Source organism: Dermacentor variabilis, chromosome 9 (genome assembly GCF_050947875.1).
Source record: "Dermacentor variabilis isolate Ectoservices chromosome 9, ASM5094787v1, whole genome shotgun sequence".
NCBI classification, from domain to species: Eukaryota; Metazoa; Arthropoda; class Arachnida; order Ixodida; family Ixodidae; genus Dermacentor; species Dermacentor variabilis.
This window is the reverse complement of record NC_134576.1, coordinates 20,343,597-20,361,212: the sequence shown is the minus strand read 5'-3', so window position 1 is coordinate 20,361,212 and position 17,616 is coordinate 20,343,597. Positions and strand designations below refer to the sequence as shown.

Genomic DNA, 17,616 nt, shown 5'->3' with positions numbered 1-17,616 from the left:
TCCCGCTATTGTCCCCTCGTCTTGGGAACGACGCTCTCATACGTCAGGCGACAGCACTCATTAGAAGTGAAGTCTCTCCCCTTATAACCAACCGCCACCGACAACTGCACGTGACGTCACTGCACTAACCCTTTAAAACTAACATGCCGAGGATGATGAGGCCACTTTTGACGAAGATAGGTCCGCCTATTAAAACGTTGGCCACCCTTTCTGAGGCTCCTTATCCCTGTTTACAAACTTTATACCACAGTAAAGAAAGTTTGTAATTCAGTGAGTTATAGGCAAGACAGCTTCTTTATAGTTGTTGATCCCTACCTTTCAAAGTAAACATTCAGAAGTCCGACATTCTTTAGATCAGCGGATGACACTGGTTGTGGCCAGTTGTGGCCAGGTTGTGGCCAGCCTTTCTGAGGCTCCTTATGCCTGTTTACAAACTTTATACCACAGTAAAGGAAGCTTGTAATTCAGTGACTTATATGCAAGACAGCTTCTTTATAGTTGTTGATCCCTACTTTTCAAAGTAAACATTCAGAAGTCCGACATTCTTTAGATCAGCGGATGACACTGGTCACGTCGTCGCACGCCTGCCTTCAAAGCTGCAAGTGAACTGAAGCTTAGAACGACAGATGGATGAGCTAGTTGGTGAGGATTCATTATTCAAAAAAGACGTGAGGCGTGCACACAGGACACAAGAGTAGAGAAGTGGACAACACGAACGCCGGCGTTCGTGTTGTCCACTTCTCTACTCTTTTGTCCTGTCTGCACGCCTCACGTCTTTTTTGCATAAGTGAACTGCCAGGTACTCCCCTGAACACGATCCCTCTAAGAATACACACGCATCTCCTATATTAACTGTGATCGCTAGAGCCGACGAGAAAATGTTCATGCTCACGTTACCTTGGGGATTATTCTTAAAAAACGAAGAATTTGCTAACACTGCGTACGTTAAATTAAGTTTTTTTAGTACTGTCAATTTATGGCTAGGAAATTGTGCTTTTCTTAAGAATTCACTTTGCGTTATGCTGTTCACTGCGCTTAGCATTCTGAATCTGCCGGTCGCCAAGGTGCGACACTAAAACGAAAAGTTCTCTTCGCTGGGGCAACCACACATGACACTGCAAGCAAAGTTTGTTTCACGGCAATACAAGCTCATATTGCCAAAGGCTTTAGCGCAATTCAAAAAGAGGAACGTGACACAGACACAGGACAGCGTTATACAAGCTATACATGCTTGAGGCGCCCAAGAGCGCGAGAACTGTAGCAGACGACAGGAAGCTACACCTGCAGGCATTGCCGCGCCTGCGCAGGTTTGCTTCGATACGCGGCCGCGCTGGCTGCGGTGGCGCCGCCGCGGCCAGGCACTCGCGTCTTTACCCTAAGAGTGGATGACCCTGTACATACAGAACATGTCAGGGAGGGTCTCGTTGAGCCGTTTTGTAAGCCCAATAGTTTGAGAATGGTAAACTGTCGTCCTGCTATGAGTCGGACCGCTGAGCGTGAGCACACTTCTTAACAGCTCCGCTATGAAAGCAGTTCCTCTATCTGTTATGACGACAGATGGAGCACCACGGCTTAGGACGATGTTCTCAATAAGAAATTGTGCCGCCTCAGCTGCCGTGCCACTCGACACTGCCTTGGTTTCCGTGTACTTGGTGAGGCAGTCTGTCTCGACTGTGACCCATTTATTTCCGCTGGCAGATGCCGAAAGTAGGCCGAGAAGGCCAAACTGGAAGTTTGGGCAAACGGCGACTCTGGCACTTCAACAGGGCCTAAGAGCCCGGCGGGTTTAGTGGGTGGAGCTTAGCGTCGCTGACAGTCAATCCAAGTTCTGGTGTAACGCTTCACCTCTGCTGCAAGCTTTGGCCGATAGTATTTGCTTCTTATTCGTGCCAATGTCCTTGTGTAGCCGAGTTGGCCTGATATGGCTTCGTTGTGCATGCCTGCAGGATTTCTTTGCGGAGAGTATATGGGAGGACTAACAGGTAGCTGTGTTCTGCCGAAGAATCGTTCTTATAGAGGACGCTATTGCGAACTCAGAACGATGATAGTCCGTTTAAATACACTTTAGGTACCCATTTGTAGGTCGGCCTTCCAAAAAATATCAATGAGTGAATGGAGCTCTTGATTCTCTTATTGTCGTGAGATGGTGGCAGCATCATCAACTGCTTAAAGGCCTGCGTATTCATTATCATCAGAGCCTGGTGATTCAAGTGGTTATCTTGAGAAGCAGTCTGCATCCATGTGCTGCTTCCCCGATTTATGGCCCACTGTCATGTCGTACTCTTGGACTAGTAGGCTCCAGCGTGCCAAACGTCCAGAGGGGTCTTTCATGTTGGTCCACCCAGAAACCGAATGATGCTTGCTCACTACTTGGAAGGAGCGGCCGTATAAGTACGGACGGAACCTACTGTCGGCCCCTACTACAGCCATGCATTCCTTTTCTGTAGCGGAATAGTTGTACTCTGCAAGTGACAGGGTTCTGCTTGCGTAAGCAATGACTCGCGAAGCGCGGTCTAGCCACTAAACGAGCATGACGCTTAGGCCCCCGTTGCTAGCATCTGTGTGGATTGATGTAGGGATACCTCCATCGAAGTAATCGAGTACAGGTGAGGTTTGTAGGTGCTGCCGTAACTCTTTGTATGCCGCTTCCTGCATCTCTCCCCATATGAATGCGACGCCTTCTCTTGTGAGACTGGTGAGCGGAGATGCAATGTGCGAAGCACCATTGGTAAAACACCAGTAACAGGCGCAGAGGCCCAGGAAGCGTAGTATGGCCTTATTGTCCTTGGGTCTTGCAAACTTCGCCACGGCAACAATGACAGAGGGATCAAGGGTAACACCGTCATGACAGACCACATGACCCAAGAACTGAAGTGCTTCAAATCCAAATTGGCATTTTTCTGCTTTCAAAGTGAGTCCAGCGGACCGTATGGCGTGAAGAACGGAGAGGCAGCGCTTAGGATGTTCCTCGAATGTGGCCGTAAAAAGAATTACATAGTCCAAATATACCAAGGAAGTCTTCCATTTTAAACTGGAACTGCGGCATCCATTAGTCGCTGAAACGTGGCTGGGGCTGAGGACAAAGAGAAGGGGAGAACCTTGAATTCATACAGCCCATCTGGCGCCACGAACACAATCTTCTCTTGATCACGCTTATAGCCTTCTATTTGCCACTACCAATTTTTAGATTCATTGATGAGAAAAAACGCGCTTGCCGTAGCCGGTCGATAGAATCATCTATGCGTGGAAGCGGATAAACGTCTTTCTTTTTAACACGATTTAGCTTGCGGTAATCAATAAAAAAAACCGCAAGCTTCCATCCTTCTTTTCCCGAGTACCACTGGCGCCGAAGGCTTTTTGACGCCTGGATGACATCATCCTCTATCATTTTCTGGACCAACCGTTGTATTGCATCGCGTTCTTTCTGAGCCACACGGTACGGATTGTGTCGAATTGGTGTTGCAATATCCTCCGTGATTATGCGGTGCTTAGTCAGCGGCATTTGGGGCCAACTAGAGACATGGAGGAGAAACAATCCTTAAATTGGTCAAGCAGTTCGCGAAGCTTTTGTCTACTTTTCGGCGGTAAACTTGAACCAACATCGACGACAGGTACAGGTCGAACAACATCAGCCGTTGCTTCCACTTGAGCAGCAAAGCAATGTTGAACGTTGTCGATTTCGTCAACGTATGCACCGCGGTGTCTGCTTTTGTGGCGGTGTTCGTTAGTGAAATTTGTCACCAGCATGTTTGCACGTCCCTCTATTAGGCTTAGAATTCCATGAGCGATAACAATACCTTGACACAGCAGAGGTGCCATTATTTGTTCGGCTACGTCTTCGCTGTATTGTGCGTCCAATTCAGTGGAGAAAGACTGCATTATAGGGGCGGTATAAGGACGTCGCTATCGACGACACGTTGTGGTTCTGCGTTGTGGTTCTGCACCATTGTTCTTCATGTCTTTACCAGTGGAAAAAGTGGCCAGGCCATCACCTATGTTAACCACAACGTCATATTCGCGCAAGAAGTCCGTGCCTAGCATGAGCTGTTTGCAGCACTGTTGTAGAATGACGGAGGTAGCGAAAAAATCTGTATTCCCGATACGAGTCTTGCCGTCCATTTGCCTGTAGGCGTCGTCAGCTGACCTCCGGCTTTTCGAATATAAGGACCCATCTATTGCGTTTTAACCTTAAATTTGTCTACAAGAGGCTTACTCATTATAGAAAAGTCGGTGCCAGTGTCAACTAAGGCCATTACGTTGTGCCCATCAACGATTACATGGAGGTCGGCATTCGCAATTTTGTCGGCGTTCTGCTCTGATAGGTCATCGATCTGCTGCGTTCTTTGCAATAATGAGGCTTTTCGGCAATTCAATTACGTGCAGCCTTCCCTGAGGAGGTCTCTGCTTTCAGTTTCCCTGCTGTGGGCTGGGAGCCCTCCTTACCACCCCGTCAGCAAAACTGCGGCGGTTCGGCGATGAAAAACGTTTTGGAGACGGCGACCGTGACCGGATATCAGAGCAGCTTACTTGTCGTCCGGTAAAGTTGTCGTCAAAGGGCCCGGGTTTTCATCAACCTGACAGCGCGTTGTGGCAGGTAAATTTATCGGGTAGCCATCCTGACCATAAGGGCAGAAGCGGAAAATGTGGCCTGGTTCTCCACAATTGTAGCACAATAGTCGGCGATCGGCAGTGCGCCATACATCCATCCTGCGAACTTGTTGGGTCAGCCGAAAAGGCTCTCGTTGGATCCAGGCTGTGACAGGTGGGCGCTCGCGGTACTGGTGCGTCGTTACTGCACACAGTGGACGACGGACAGCGTCGGCAGGGCTGTAAGGAATTGCCTCGAAGCATGGTTCGGGGCACCGGTTCGGGAGGCGCAAAGGCTTGTCGGAGTTCTTGGCACATAACTTCAGCAATGGAGGCGACTGTGTGCTTTGCAATCGCAATCTTCTCGCGCTAAATCTCCCTTATTAATTGGCGCATAGGATTTGCGTCGGTGGCCGCCAATACTATGCCTCCTGCAGGCGCTTCCCCAACGTGCAGGTGGGGAAGCGCCTGCACTGGTGACGTTGCTGTAGCACCTGCTGACTAGCTGTGGTCTCTCTCATAAATTCGTCTCCTGTCGTCGGTGGCCTGCGTACAAGGCCAGCAAAGTGCCCTTCCTTGACGTTACGCATGAGATGATTTAGCTTCTTTCGCTCTGTCATATTGGCATCTGCGTGGCGAAACAAACGTGTCATGTCTTCGGCAAATATCGCGATACCCTCATTTGGCCTTTGGATACGCGACTCAAAAAGGTGTTGGTCTTTTTGCCATCAATTGCATTGCCTAAGGTCCAAGTAAAAGATGGCAAAACTCGTCCCAGTTTGGCAAGTTTTCTTCGCGGTTCACGAACCATGTTCTTGCGCTCCCTTCGAGGACGAAGTACGCGTTCGAGAGCTTCTGTTCGGGCGCCAGCGATTGGAGTTGGCCACGTGTTCATACTAGTCCGGCCAGTCTTCAGCATCTTCATGCACACTGCCATGAAAGCTCGCGGGGATTCAAATGTTTTGAAACGTTACGTATCGGGCTTGCCAACGCCCTTCCTTGAGCAGATGTGGCCGTTCACAGGGCTGGTCCTTGCAGGATACCGAATTCTGGGCTCAGACCCTTGCAGGCGGCGGCTTTCCCAGTGCACGGGTGTTTCGGTGCGGGCATCTCTCACTGGGCTTGATGTAGGGCTGCTGAAAGGAGTCCTGATTATTGGGCTATGAGCGCAGTACCCACACATCCACTGGTGTCGGTGTTTACTGAGACTCTGAACATTAAGTGTAAGAGGTCGTCCTATCGCAGTCTATCGGTACACCCTAGAATAGGGAACGCAGTCTTCTTGTAATGAGTGTGCACACGCTCTCGAGCAGGTTGTCTTTGCCGTTACCATCGTTGCTCGAAGTAGACAATATATTTCCGCGGCAGTATGTTTGTTGCTATCTCTTGTGCTACTAGTGTACATCACATTTATGTTTTTTGACAAGGAAATTTATCCATGCGATAGGCAAAAAGGGTGAAGCTGAATTGCGCAAAAAAGCCGTGAAACCCACCGCACTTTGATTTTCTGATTGAACATCTTGTTGAAGGGTGAAACGCAAATGACCATTATCAGAGGTTACTTATGTTAATTTCGGTGTTACTGCTGATCATATGTGCACAGTAAAAGGTTGCGAAACAAGGGAGATAAGGTCGTTATTGGAAGGCTGAGCTTCAGAAAAGAAAGACACTGTGCTGCGTAATGCAGCTGGAACGTTTTGCGTTACATGCCATTTTTGCCATAGGGCACGCTGTACTTCATTTCAGCAGTTGTACTGTATTGCGGTGATGCATATTTTGAAAGACTAATTGGACATTTTTTTTTCATGATTGCATTGAGAAGCGCTTTTTTTGCAGAATCGCATGAAAACGCAAGTCAGACATACAAGCAATGAATTTTCAACTGCCGTTTATGCAGGGCCCTGATAGTCACCGAAAACGCCCTTCGCATCTTGACAAAAGGATGGAGAATTATGCGGCGACCATTTAAAGCCAAGAACGACAACGTCATCAGATATTTGGGAAACTGCATATCGTTGGCCAGCATTTTGATCAAGGAGTAATCAGCATCTTTTGCTGCGTGCTGCCCTCCAGGTTTTGCCGACAGCGATGACTAGGAAGAACGGTTTCCCCTGGCAGCTGGAAGGAGCAACCAGCCACAGGTGCCCTCTTGCCGTCAGAAACTATTGGGTGCCACGCTGCTCGGTAGGTGGGTTACCTGCGTTTCGAAATATGTTTGCTGTTAAGAATGTCAAAGATAGACAATAAAGCCTAGGATATTATTTTTATAGGTATGCAAAAGAAGTTCGGGATAAGCTGGCACACCACTTCATCACAGCCGGACAAATTCCCCGGCACGATAAAGGGGTCAGCAGTACTTGAACTGCAAAAGATGAGTTGTCAAGTAAGTTTATTCATAAGAAACACTTGTGTTATACATAAGAAATTTCTTGTACAAAATATCACAAATACACAGCAAAACAAGTAACAGAGGTCTCAGTTTCATGCGAAGTGATTCCTTCAAAATAATGACACGTGTACTTATTTGTCTTTATCGCGTGACATGTTTCACCGCCTAACAAATGTTATCGTAAAGCGCAGAACGCGCCTGCATGTATGGGAAGTTCCTGGATTGTTATCGATGCTTCCATCCGCTGTCTGTGAGCGAACTTTGTGTAATCTGATTGCATGTGTGCGCGACGCGAATAATGTAGAACTTTGTGGAAGGCACGCAGGTCCCAGCGATTACTCTGGAACATTCGACGACTGATCCATAGAAGCCGACGCGCTTGACCCGCTCATCAGATTTTCGACGATCGCCGACCGCGTTCGCCGCTATCGTTGTGCTATGAATGTAGCCTGTTCTTGTGGGCACACTTCGCACAATAAAAGTTCGTTTTGTCTTTCACAGTACTGCTACTGTGTTCTTCAACGTCACCACCACGTGACATCTGGTGGAGATGCTTGTGCGTTCATGTACCGAACGCCCCTGCAAAGCCGCGATCCAAGCCCGAAGCCCGAGGGCAAAACCAGCATCGCCCAAGACCAGCGTGCTAGCCGCCGACTGCAAATACTGCCCCCAGAGCACGGACTTCTACCTGAGACGACAAAGAAGATCGTGGCCAAGACAATCCCAATGGCTGCCTCTGCGTCCCCCGTTATCCTGCAACAACCTCGGGACCTACCGACCTTTCATGGAGCAGCTACTGAAGACCCGGAATCTTGGCTGGAGACCTATGAACGAATCGCGACTTTCAATAACTGGGACTCCGACGGCAAGCTGCGGCATGTATACTTCGCATTAGAAGGCGCCGCCAGAACGTGGTTTGAGAACCAGGAGTCGACCATGACCACATGGGACCTGTTCCGTAACGGTTTCCTTCACGAGCGTCGTGCGCAAGGAAAGGGCCGAAGCTATGCTGGACGCCCGAGTGCAGCTACCTAACGAGAACGTTGCCATCTATACGGAAGAAATGAGCCGTCTGTTCCGCCATGCCGACCCGGATATGCCCAAGGAGAAGAAAGTCCGCCTACTGATGCGTGGTGTAAAGGAGGAACTTTTCGGCGGAATGGTACGATGCCCACCCAAGACTGTTGACGAGTTTCTTCGCGAGGCCACTAGCATCGAGAAGACACTGGAAATGCGGGACTGGCAATTCAACCGCCGCACGAACTCGACAAGCTGCGCCGGAGTTCAGCCACTGGCCACCGATTACCTGCGTGAGACTATCCGAGCTGTCGTGCGGGAGCAGTTACGGAAGCTGTTCCCGTCATGACAGCCTCAAGTGGCTTCGATTGCCGACGCCATCTGTGAGGAGCTCCAACAACAACTCGGAGTAGTCCCTGAATCGCCGCAACCTCAGCCGCAAGTGATGACATAGGCCACTGTAGTCCGCCGTCACGTACCCCCTCAGCGCCCACGGCAGGGCCCAGTAACGACACAGTTCCGTCGTCCGCCACCAACCCCGCACGCCAGCACGCCAACCCATCGCCCCACGCAGCATTCCAAGGAAGACTGATGTTTGGTGCACCCCCGACCACTGTCCGCTTTGCTATCACTGCCGAGAAGCCGGGCACATCTACCGCCGATGCCCATACCGGGAGATGGGACTCCGAGGGTTCGCCGTAAGCGCGCCGCGACCACAGATTGGCGAACGACCTCGCGATATTGCCAACTACCTCGCCCCCACTCAGTGGAACCCTCGAAGACCGTCCAGTTCACCGTCACCAGTCCACTGCCTGTCGCCGCAGCGCCGACCATACACCGGCCGAGCCCGGGGCCGCTTTGCGAGCCCATATCCGGAAAACTAAAAGCAGCAACCGATGGAGGTGCGGTTGCTGTTCGTCGAACTGACTAAGATCCTCCGCCGCCGACGAAGACGCCGAAGAAACTACCTCGACGACATAATGCCACGCCACCGTCCCGACGAAGTCTAGAAGCAAAGAATACGACGACGAAAGACGACCTGACGACGTCACATACCAGCCACAGGTCAACGCGACGCCGCCGTGATCCGACGCCAAGACCGAGCTGTAATGCAAGACAAAGAACCACCGATCTCGACGTGCTTCTCGACGGCCACGCAGTCACCGCCTCAGTCGATACAGGGCCTGATTACTCCGTCATGATTGGACACATCGCCGCCCAGTTGAAGAAAGTTAAGACTCCATGGGAAGGCCCCCAAATTCAGACCGCTGGAGGACACCTCATTACGCCGACTGGAATCTTCACGGCAAGAATTACTGTTCATGAGCGGACTTACCCTGTCACCTTCGTGATCCTCCAACAGTGTTCACGAGACGTCATTCTGGGCATGGACTTCCTGAACCAACACGGCGCAGTCATAGACCTGAAATCAAAATCGATAACGCTGTCGGAAGATCAAGCGATACCGCCGGAGAGCTCTCGTATTGACCACGCCTTGAGTGTACTCGAAGATGAAGTGAGCATCTCGCCGCGCTTCAGCAGTATTATTTTAGTCGGCATCGAAACACCCGCTGACGTAGAAGGCGTCATCGAGGGCGACAAAAATCTACCGCTCGACCGTGAAATTTGCGTCGCAAGAGGGATCGCTCGATTCCACGTAGGGCAAGCGGAAGTTATGCTAACCAACTTCAGCCAAGAGTTCAAGCACATCAACAAGGGCACGGCAATCGCGTACATCGAGGAAATTGTGGAAACCAGCAATGCCTTTGTCCTCTCGGATTCTGCCGCAGCAACGCCGATGAGCATAGTCCCCGAACCAAACTTCGACGTCAATCCAAGTCCTTCTATGAGTAAGCAGCAACAGATCAGAAGTCTTTTACGATAATACAAAGACTGCTTTTCGACGTCATCAACGATTCGACAAACACCAGTTGCAAAGCATCGCATAATAACCGAAGAGTGCGCTCGACCACTCCGCCAGAGCCCTTACCGAGTTTCGACGCGAGAACGTGAAGGTTTTAGGCAACAAGTCAACGAAATGCTGCACGACGACATCATCCAGCCGTCGAAAAGCACGTGGGCATCTCTGTAGTCCTGGTGAAGAATAAAGACGGAACCCTACGCTTCTGCGTCGATTATCGTCGCCTGAAGAAGATCACGAAGAAGGATGTGTACCCCCTTCCACGGATAGACGACGCATTGGATCGGCTCTGCAACGCTAAATCTCGTCGATTGACCTCAAGTCTGGCTACTGGCAAGTAGAAGTCGACGAGAAAGATCGCGAAAAGACCGCCTTCATCACGCCAGAGTGCCTCTACGAGTTCAAGGTCATGCCATTCGGACTGTGCTCGGCGCCTGCAACGTTTCAGCGCGTCATGGACACGGTGTTAGCAGGATTGAAGTGGCAGACGTGTTTTGTTTACTTGGATGACGTCGTTGTCTTCGCTGGAAATTTCGACGATCACATTAGGCGGCTTGCGACAGTGTTAGAGGCTATCAAGTCATCAGGGCTCACTCTGAAGCCCGAAAAGTGCCGCTTCGCTTACGATGAGCTTCTGTTTCTAGGCCACGTCATCAGCAAATCTGGAGTACGCCCCGACCCGCAGAAGACAGCTGCAATCGCGAAGTTCCCGCAGCCAATCGACAAGAAGGCAGTGCGCAGATTCCTTGGTATGTGTATCTACTATAGGCGCTTTGTCAAGGTCTTTTCACGCATCGCGGATCCGCTAACACATCTAACCAAATGTGATGTCGAGTTCAAGTGGGGAACGCTGCGGGCCGACGCATTTCAAGAACTCAAACGACGCATTCAGTTGCCGCCGGTACTTGCACGTTTCGACGAAGACGCAGATACCGAAATCCACACTGACGCCAGTAGCCTAGGCCTCGGTGCCGTCCTAGTCCAGAGGAAAGACGGACTTCAACGGGTGATCTCTTACGCTAAACGGTCGCTGTCAAAAGCGGAAGGCAATTATTCTACGACTGAAAAGGAATGCCTCGCCTTCATTTGGGTTACAGCAATATTCCGCCCTTATCTGTATGGCATGCAATTCAAAGTCGTCAGCGAACATCACGCGTTGTGTTGGCTAGCTAACTTAAAGGACCCTTCAGGACAGCTGGCTCGGTGGAGCCTCAGACTGCGAGAATATGACGTCACGTCATACTCAGTCGGCGTAAGAAAACATTCTGACGCGCCCCCATCGATCCCGCACCGCAAGACGACGAGAACGACGACGCCTTCCTTGGAATAATAAGCGCTTAAAACTTCACTGAACAGCAACGAGCAGACCCGGAGCTAAAAGGCCTCGTCGAGTATTTGGAAGGGAACACCGACGTTGTCCCTAGGGCATATAAGCGTGGGTTGTCTTCGTTCACGCTACAAAGCAACCTGCTCGTGAAGATGAACTTTTCACCAGTCCGCGCCAGCTACCTTCTTGTTACACCGTCAGCGCTCCGTCCAGAAGTACTGCACGCCCTGCTCGACGATCCAACCGCTGGGCACCTCGAATTCTCCCAGACGCTGTCGAGGATACAGGAGAGGTATTACTCGCAGCGTCTGACTGCCGACGTCGCCCGTTACGTCAAGACATGCCGAGACTGTCAGCGACACAAGACACCACCGACAGGCCAGCAGATTACTACAGCCGGTCGACCCTCCACGCCGACCATTCCAGCAGATTGGGATGGATTTGTTGGGGCCGTTTCCGACGTCAACATCCGGGATAAGTGGATCGTCGTAGCGACGGACTATCTCACCCGCTTCGCTGAAACTAAATATTTATAAAAAGGCAGTGGCGAAATTTTTCGTCGACGACATCCTGCTGCGACATGGTGCCCCAGAAGTCCTCATCACCGACAGAGAAACGGCTTTTACAGCAGAGCTCACTCAACCTATTCTGCAATATAGCCAGACAAGCCACAGGAGGACAACTGCCTACCACCCGCAGACGAATGGTCTCACAGAGCGCCTGAACAAGACCCTCGCCGACATGCTAGCAATGTACGTCGAAGCCGAGTATAAGACGTGGGACGCGGTCCTGCCGTACGTAACCTTCGCTTACAACACGCGGTGCAAGAACCAACACAGGTCACGCCGTTCAAGTTGGTTTACGGCAGGAACCCGACGACGACGCTCGACGCCATGCTGCCTCACGTCACTGACGAAGAGAATGTTGACGTCGCTACCTATAGACCTCAGGCTCTGCCAAGGGGGCGCTGCGGAAAACCCGTTACCAGCGCCCCCATCGGAGTCTTGGCGCGAACTGAGTTGTGCAAGGAAGCTGTCCGCAAGCGGAGGTGCATAGGCCAAAATGGACCCTTCTCTTTGGTTTGTGTTGAGGCACGGTTTCCCAAAGATCAAGAACCTGGAAAGCTTCTTCCGCCCATCCACGCTTCGGAAAGGAAGCTCAACAGGGCGAAGTACGTGTACAATATAAAGTAAAGTCTGAAGTGTTATTTCGGCGTGCTGCAACTCGCAACTACAGAGAGCATCAGGTTTGTCTATAGGCGTATCCGCATAAAAATCTAAGCATTTCAAATTGGTTCATATTGAATATGTCCTGAACACAAGAGTTATTAAGTATCTGCTATCTTATGTAATTTATCGTAATGTTCTGCCTCGCAATTATTTACAGAGAGTAAATCCTTTCATAGCATTTTCCAGGGCAACAAACAGAAAACGTTTTCCAAGGCAGCAAATAGCGTGCGATCATAACGAAAGTAAGCTTCCTACAGTGCCTACGCGCTGCATCTTTCTTTCTCGCAGGAGCTACAGAATCGCTCAGTACCTTAATTTGAAATTTTGCAGACGCTTCGAGCAACAAGCGCACAAAAAAAGTAAATAAACGCGACATTTTTTTCTTTACACACATGCGTTATTTCGCAATTACTCATCCAGTGCTTCTACAGCAACTTTATTGCTCACATTTCAAAAACGCAGTAGAGCAGGCTCAGCACATTGCGAAGCGTGCTCGTTGTATCGGCGCAGGACATACAAAATACCGAAAGTGGAAATGAGCTCGCGATACAACGATGCTCTAGAACAGGATTTTGAATTCATAAACGAACCAAAATGTTTGGTTAAACTGACCTGCCAAATTTCTCCGTTCCACTTGTTGAGTTAAGCGGAGGCGGACGTCTGTTAAAAGGCGGATATATCGATGCCACATAAGCAGGATGGTTCGCAACGTTGTTTTTTCTGTTACCAACGAAGTGGTGGCTGCAGATCCTTGAGTTTTCGCTTGGTTACCCCTGTCCTCCGTCAGGGATACGCAACACAACTACAGAAGAACAAAACTGTCACACATTCTCATGCGAGCCGCTGTGTTGTGGGGAATGCAAGTAATCCGATTACCCAACAGGTTGAAAGGCCCGTATCCAGCGCTCTCGCCTTTCCCCTTCATACGATCGCGATGGAAATCGGTAAAACTGAAGGTTGACATTCCGTCCTTCACGTTCATGCCAATTTGCAACATAGCAGTGGCGTCTATTGCGGCGTTTCTTCGTAGCGCGCGGAGCTATCGCGGTTGCCGTCGTTTCCGCCATCAGTCTGATGAGTGAGCCAGCAAGCGTTTTATGGCAGTTCGGCGGCGCGTCCGACTAGCATAGAAATTCATAGCTCTCTGTCTGCGTGTTAAATGCGCAAAACACTCGCCATATGGACCAAAATCTAGTTAAATCGTCGTTTCGCAGTCGCTAGCTACATAGCCAAGTTAGCAAGGGAGTCGGCGCTACTCAATTACTACCTCTTCGCACCGGCAGGTGGCGCTACGCGTCTTGCAAAACTCCAGAGTCTGACGTCCATCTCCAGCGCGTGAAAGAAGCCCAACAGCTCGCCCGCCTACGGATCACGAACCAACAGAGGACCGACAGCCGACACTACAACCTCCGACGACCCTTCGTCGAGTACGAGCCCGGCGACCGTGTTTGGGTTTGGACCCCGATACGCCGACGAGGATTAAGTGAAAAACTACTGCGGCGCTTTTTCGGACCCTACAAGGTCATCCGACGTATTGACGCACTGGACTATGAGGTCGTGCCAGACTGCATTTCGCATTCACAGCGGCGCCGTGCACAATCTGAAGTGGTCCACGTAGTGCGCCTTAAGCCCTTTTACGGAGGCTGACGAACTTTCCTTATTTTGTTGTTTTCTTTGCTACGAGTGCTCTTCTTTATTACTTTCGTTCGTTTGCAGCATCGGGTCGATGCTTTTTAAGATGGGGGTATTGACACGTGTACTTATTTGTCTTTATCGGGTGACATGTTTCACCGCCTAACAAACGTTACCGTACAGTGCAGAACGTGCCTACATGTATGGGAAGTTTCTGAAACGTTATCGATGCTTCCATACGCTGTCTGTGACCGAACCTTGTGTAATCTGATTGCATGTGTGCGCGACGCGTATAATGTAGAACTTTGTTGGAAGGCACGCGGGTCCCAGCGATTACTCTGGAACATTCGACGACTGATCTATAAAAGCCGACGCGTTTGACCCGTTCATGATATTTTCGACGATCGCCGACCGTGTTCGCCGTTGTCGCTGTGGTATAAGTGTAGCCTGTTTTTGTTGGCACAGGTTACCCCAATAAAAGTTCGTTTTGTCTTTCACAGTATTGCTACTGTGTTCTTCAACGTCACCACCACGTGACAATAATATGTAACGTGTCTTACGTGAACACATAAAAGTATTGCATTTATAAAATTGTTAAAGGCACATGCGTACGGAATATCACAGCTGCAGCTCGTACACAGGTGAATAATTAATAGAAAATTTGCAACAGTTGCAGTAAGAGCTTCAAATATTCCCTATTATTTGGAACGGAATGGTGATAACATAGTTAAACCTCGAGATAACGAACTTAAATATAACGAAATTCTCTATATGACGAAGTATTTAACTTTTCATAACCTCTTGCCTATAGAACACCATCTAACTATAACCTCAATATAGCGAAGTGTACTTGTATACTACTTCAAAATACTGAAATTTCGCTTCCGCAGCAAAGGAATGCCGAGACAACAAATGGAAACTTCCGAGGACGAATAAAATGTATGAATTAGAAGCGGCTGCTTGGCAACCCACCTCTCAAATCGCGCGCGGCGCAACAAGAGCGACGGCCGCAGTGAAGCCGCATCATGTTCCGTCGTAAGTGGAAGTGCGATAAGATCCTATCGCACCCCGCGGACTTTTTGCTTGAGCTGCGAGTGAACGTGTCCGCGGGTGCGAAAGAAAGATGGTGGCTTCACGCGCGAGTGCCGCCTACCCGCGCGAGCAGTGGGAAAGAGGGGTTGGCGGGCGCCTGGACGGCACACGGGTGCAAGCGCGGCTGAGCGTATACGCAGCCGTGTACCGTGCTTTAATCTGGCGCGTGCAGAGATCGTGGCATCGTGTAAGCTGTCTTACCGCGCGTTTGTGTTTGAAGGTTGCTCAATCTCGAATTTCGGTGACCCGTAGAGCGAGCGGTAGGTGAAGCACTCGCTTCCCGCTGCCGGCGCTTTTCGTGAAAGCGTCGTCTGAGTGCGGACGACGCCATCAGCCGCGGGGTGCACGCGGAAGCGGGGCTGGCTTCGCTCAACTCTTTCATTACCACGCCTATTCAGATCGATCACCGGTGAACGATGACTTAGATCGCCAATTTCGACTTATTGGAGCCCTTTCTTATCCCTATAAGGCCATCCACTTGTATAGTACAGGCACTTCGAGCACGTCACGAATTAAATTATATCGTCGGCTTTGCCATCCGACGGTGCTGAGCGGTGATAGTTAACGGAAAATGACGCCACCTGTTCTCTAGTGAGCTTTGGTTTCAATTCGGAATCATTTTTCCGCTAAAGTGTATTTCTCAAGGTCCGCGGCATGTCCAACATGTGTACCCGGTTTTGGCGATCAGTTTCCAAAAGCTTCGGTTACGCTTCTGTCGTAGAATTCCGGCAAGGGACGCTGCCGGTGTCACTGCGCAGTTATCGAAAGTCGCTCCCATGGCGCCGTCACGCGCGGCGTCATCGCGAGGAAAGCGTCCTGCTCGAAACTATGCTGCAACTGCAGTTGAATTTAGTGATGAGGACACTAGCTATGATGCTGAAGATGACGGTAAAGCAGATGCAAGCTCTGACGGCGACGTGAGTCAGCCTGGGACATCTGCGGCTGTTGGGAGGTCTCGGCCTTGAGAGGTCTCGTTCCTTGTGCGCGCTTATGAGCTGATCTTTTTTCACGACCTGAGAGCTCTATTAATTATGTTCAGGGTGCATACTTCGCTTGGTTATGGTGTGCTGACATAGGCAGCAACGAAACTTCCGTTCACGCCAAGAAGGCCACCTGTAGCACATCTCGGCCTGGCACCACGGATCAGCGCAAGACAGTTTACAATTGCGGGGGATTTCTTCATATTGTTCTTCTCTGCAGAGGTGACAAAGGCAATGTGCAAAAAAGCAATGAGATATGCTTGGATGCATGATCTTGGAGTTGCCCAGCTACGCTGAAAGCGATCGGTCTTGGAAGAGGTGCATGACCCTAGACGAACTGGGGAAGTACGTCTCTTGGTGAAGTACTTTCTCATCGGACCATCCACAGAAGATGCCAAAAAACGGAACTGCAAAATGTGTTACGAGGACCTAAAAGTTGAACGAAAACCATATGTATCATGCGAAAATTGTGGAGTGAACCTATGCTTCAGAAGATCCAGGAACTGTTTCAGCGCATGTCAAGAGCGATGAACTGGTCTTAGTTTCTTTTTGTATCCGAAGAACGGCGGTGTACTGATCATTTATTTTTTTCAGAAACTATACCTGGGTTACTTATCTTCGAAATGTATATTCTGAACTTTCTTATATTTTTATTTTTCTAGATATGAAGTATTTTATTGTTCTTTTTATCAACTGGCAGCAAAAATGGCACTTCCTAGATTTTCACGTTCTACCTAATAATTTTGTTTGTTTGGAAATGTATGTTTTTGTAAAGGGCATCTCATTATACACAATATGCTATGCTGCAATGTGTGCTGAAATATTATTTGTAGTGGTAAATAATTTTTTTCGAGACCTATGAAAACGACAATTTTCTCGTAGCAACGAAAGAGTTAACTAATACCGCCTTTGTGAAGATATCGTCGACGTGGCAAGAAATCGCATGATTTGTCGCCGACTCCTAAATTTATCAAAGTGAATTGTATTCTCATTCAACTTTGCTTTTTTTCGATTGCCGAAATTTCGAAAAATTCTGCACCTTTTCGCGCAAGAAAAATCGATCGGCGACTGTAATTATTTGCATAAAAGGCGAATTTCAAGCCAAGAAAATTTCAATATAACAAAGCAATGTGCCGATTTTACCTGCTTCGTCATAGCGAAGTTCAAATGTACAACTACAGAGCTCACCATAGACGAATAAAAAAGGCACGCTTTTAGAAAAGGAAGTTTTCAGAATGCTGAAGAAAGTATGACAAAAAATACAAAAAAGTAAGCTTTACCGCGCGACCAACTCCACTTTTGCTAATCATGTAGATGTAAACACCCAGTGCGATCACTACAAGGCTATTAAATGGATTTGAATGCAGCATGTAACATTACAGACAGAAACGTGTTCTAGCTTCCCTTGCAATCGAACGTTTCATTTACAGTCAAAAATGAGT

At 49.4% G+C, this 17,616-nt stretch overlaps 1 protein-coding gene across 12 annotated transcripts in view; it reads left to right on the top strand.

Moving 5' to 3' along the window:
• The window catches only part of LOC142592534 (uncharacterized), a 283,219-nt gene that overhangs the window by 240,087 nt on the left and 25,516 nt on the right, over positions 1-17,616 (top strand). For 2 of the 12 annotated variants that reach the window (XR_012830714.1, XR_012830715.1), the window contains exons 9-10: positions 6,485-6,771; positions 6,858-6,970. The exons of 9 other annotated variants lie outside the window; for them this stretch is intronic. Coding sequence is in view for 1 of the 3 variants with exons in the window: in XM_075704024.1 (XP_075560139.1) it covers positions 6,485-6,556 (72 nt within the window). In the remaining 2 variants the exon portion in view is untranslated. Of the gene's footprint in view, positions 1-6,484; positions 6,813-6,857; positions 6,971-17,616 lie in introns of those variants that run through there. One more of the 12 variants, XM_075704024.1, reaches the window with a different exon arrangement.